General features: G+C 41.7%; 1 protein-coding gene across 1 annotated transcript; it reads right to left on the bottom strand.

Annotated features, from left to right (window-relative positions):
* Positions 1 to 214: 214 nt before the first annotated feature.
* Positions 215 to 2,379, bottom strand: LOC126728269 (uncharacterized). The gene is made up of 4 exons (XM_050434122.1): positions 1,928 to 2,379; positions 1,550 to 1,844; positions 677 to 1,375; positions 215 to 490 (listed from the first exon to the last, which is right to left on the bottom strand). The coding sequence occupies exons 1-4, from the start codon at positions 2,377 to 2,379 to the stop codon at positions 215 to 217; spliced, it is 1,722 nt and encodes a 573-aa protein (XP_050290079.1).
* Positions 2,380 to 3,663: the final 1,284 nt, after the last annotated feature.

The raw sequence follows: 3,663 nt of genomic DNA, 5'->3' as shown, positions 1-3,663 counted from the left end.
TTCTGGGCAAGGGAAAACTATCCTTCAGGCAGGCATTGTTCAGATCCGTGAAGTCGACACACATTCTCCACTTCCCGTTTGCCTTTTTTACCATGACGATGTTGGCCAGCCACTCAGGATAGAAAACTTCCCTAATAAAATTAGTAGCAAGTAGTTTGTTCACTTCGTCCATTACTGCTTTGTTCCGTTCAAGGGCAAACACTCTTCTTCTCTACTAGACAGGTTTTTTCTCAGGGTCTACATTAAGGCAATGTTGGATAATGTTTGCTAGGATACCTGGCATTTCCTCATGGCTCCATGCAAACACGTCGAGGTTATCCTTCAGGAAGCCAATAATATCTTCTTTTGTCTTTGGATTTAGACTTATCCCTACTTGGGTCATCTTTGCTGGATCTCCTTCGACCAACTCTATCGTTTCTAGCTTCTCGACAATTTCTGGTGTTTTATCTTCGATTATCCACGTGTGGTTCTCTTTTGAGGCCAGGATGGCCTAGTAGCACTCTCTTGCCAACACCTAGTTCCCTCTTATCTCTCCGACCCACTGTTCTGTTGGAAACTTCACCTTCAAGCAGTGTATGGAAGTGGAAGCTTTCCAACGGTTGAGGGTAAGCCGTCCTATGATCACATTGTAGGACGAGGGTGAGTCTACCACCAAAAAGTTATGTTTGTTGGTTACCTGGAGGGGATAAAAGCCAGCTGTGACCGTTAACGTTTCTATTCCATGGGGGTACACCTTGTCTCCACTTAAATTAATGAGGGGGGACTCGAAAGGACGAAGTCTCTTCGGGTCTACTTTTAATTGCTGAAAGGTAGAAAGGTAGATAATGTCCGCCGAGCTCCCGTTGTCTACCAGAACCCTTCTTGTGTTGAATCCCTCAATCATGATTATAATGACCAGTGGGTCATCATGAGGTTGCTTTAACCCTCTACCATCTTCTTCTGAGAAGTACATGTCTTGTTTTGTTCGTCTTTGCTTCAAGGAAGGCAAGCTATGGACACTATTCACCTGCCTTTGGTATGACTTCTTGAGGGATCTGAATGACCCACCTGTGGATGGTCCTCCTGTGATGGTTTTTATTTCCCTTATTGCACTCTGTGGACAAAGTGGTAGGTGGTCTTCGTCTCTCTGAGAGCCTTCATGTTGGTCCTTCTTGTCGTCCCTATACCTACTAGAATCTCCCCTTTTCACGTACTTCTGTAATTTCCCTTTCCATATAAGTTCTTCTATTTGCTCCTTCAAATTTCGGCAATCGTCTGTGTAATGCCTGTGGTCTTTGTGAAAACAGCAGTATTTCCTTTTGTCGCGCACACTAGGCAACGAGTGGAGTGGCCTGGGACATTTAAGATACTGTTCGTCCTTAATCTTTGTCAAAATCTAGTCAACGGGCATCACTAAAGGCGTGAACTTCAATGGTCGAGGATTTTTGTCATCTCTTCGTCTATTTTCTACGACATTCTGCCGGCCCGCTCGATCCCTTTTTCGTCCTCTTTGGTCGTCTTCTTTTTCTTTCTTCTTCTCCTTGGGTTTCTCTACTCCCTCTATAGCTACCAAGGCGTCCTCAGCGTTTATGTACTTCTGTGCCTTCAAAAGCATCTCTGCCATCGTCTTAGGGGGATTTTTTGCTAGAGAGACCACCAATTCTCTGGACTTTAATCCAGCCTTAAAGGTCGTAAGTTGTACCTTATCATCTGCTTCGTCCACCTCCAGAATTCCTCGGGTGAAGCACGCTACATAGGACCTCAAAGTTTCTTTTTCTTCTTGCTTGATGGTGAGCAAATGGTCAACTAGCCTTTTTGGACGTTGCCTGCCGACAAAATGACGAAGGAAGGAGCTGCTTAGCTGCCTGAAGTTATCAATAGATGACGTTGGCAATTTGGTGAACATTCCCTAGCTGCCCCTTTGAGGGTAGTGGGGAAAGAGTGGCACAGAATCTCGTCAAAGGGTTGTTGAAGACCCAGCGTCATCTTGAATGTATTGAGGTGATCCAATGGATCTTTTAGTCCATCAAAGGGCTCGAGCTGGGGTAGACGAAACTTGGAGGGCACCAGGCATTCCTGAACTGCTAAGATGAAAGGTGAGTTTGTCTTTCTGACTATTCTATCTAAACTTTGATTCATCTTTCCCTTGATAGCATTTCTTAGCTCCTCCATCTCCTTTCCCATCTCCCTGAGAAGATTTGAGTTTGCCTCTTCTGGAGTGCTAGTTCGTCTCCTCTGACTATCTCCATCATTGTCTTTGTTGATTTCCATGTGGTTATCTTCTTGTTGCAACCGCTGCCTCATCTCTTGGTTTTGCCTAGTAAGTTCTTCCACAGTGGCTGCGAGTGACTGGATTTGTAAGGCTAATGCAGCAGGATCTTGGCTAACATTGGATTCCATCTGGACTTGTGAGTTGAATGGAACAATACCCTTGAACTAGGTGCTGAAGAGTAGTCGCTCCCCACAGACAGCGCCAAACTGATGATGCTCGAGATCGTCAACCAGATCGCTCGTCCAGAATGAAGTCATCCTATGTAAACCCGACCCTGAAGAAATAGAGTGTGAAAGGAAGAAGAATGGGTCACCGGTATGGTGCCTGCCACAAAACCTCCGATGCTAAAGTTAGAATGGCTAGAGTAGGAATAACAATAGCAGAATATCAATCACTGTGAATTTAGAGTTTTTTGTGTACCGTACCTTGGATCTCATGGATAGGTATTTATATAGGTGTTTACCTCTTCCTTCTAGCCATTGGTGCTGCCTTAATGGTGATTTCATTCTCGTATCAGTAATGCCTTTGTAAGGCGTTAATGGTGGGTTATCTCCCCAATGGTATAGAAATTAATCATTGCTTTGTAACGCTTCATCAATGATTAAGGACGGACGAGTCCATCCTCGCCTGATGATTACCACTGGCTGGACAGTTCTTGGAATTATCCTCGTCCTCGTGTCTTTCTATGGACGAGGATATGATCAGGACCATCAAATACTATGATAGTAACATGGGAATTTAATAGTAAATTGTTTTACCTTGATGCTAAGCAAAAAAATGAAGTCACTATGTCTGATTTTTATTTTATATAAATTGATAGAGTTTATGTTTGATTGAACTTGGATCAGTTGAAGGTTTTTTCACTAATTCAGTTTACTGTGTATGTGCTATACTTAATTTTCTTTACTAAATTTAATGTGAAAAAAAAAATGTTTTCTTACATGGTCTTGACATTGATTTGACTTAATTTATATTCAATTTATTTTCCATTTTTAAATTATTCAATCAAGCTCACAAATTACAATTCAGACCCTGATATTAAATTCACTTACAAATGAACATGAATTTGCTATGGCTGTTAACTATGAAGACTTATCAGGAAAAAGAAAAAGTTCAACTATTTAGTTAGAATTCTTTTTTATCATTGGTTGTGTAATACTCCATTTTTAGCATTACATAACTGGCATTGCATATCATGCATCACGACAACTGTTTCTAAACATTCTGTATCAATTTTATATAAGTACCAACTTAGGAGTGTCTCAGTTACATATTTTGAATGGAAAAGTTGTTGGCATCTCTACAACACAATTAATTCAGCTTGGAAGGATCTCTCTCATCAACTAGAAGACAAGTTTGAAAAGTAGTGGAAAGAAAGAAAAGGAGTGGCTCCACCAACTGTTAGGAACAGG

This window comes from Quercus robur, chromosome 5, assembly GCF_932294415.1.
Source record: "Quercus robur chromosome 5, dhQueRobu3.1, whole genome shotgun sequence".
Classification (NCBI taxonomy): Eukaryota; Viridiplantae; Streptophyta; class Magnoliopsida; order Fagales; family Fagaceae; genus Quercus; species Quercus robur.
This window is presented reverse-complemented; position numbering and strand designations above follow the sequence as displayed.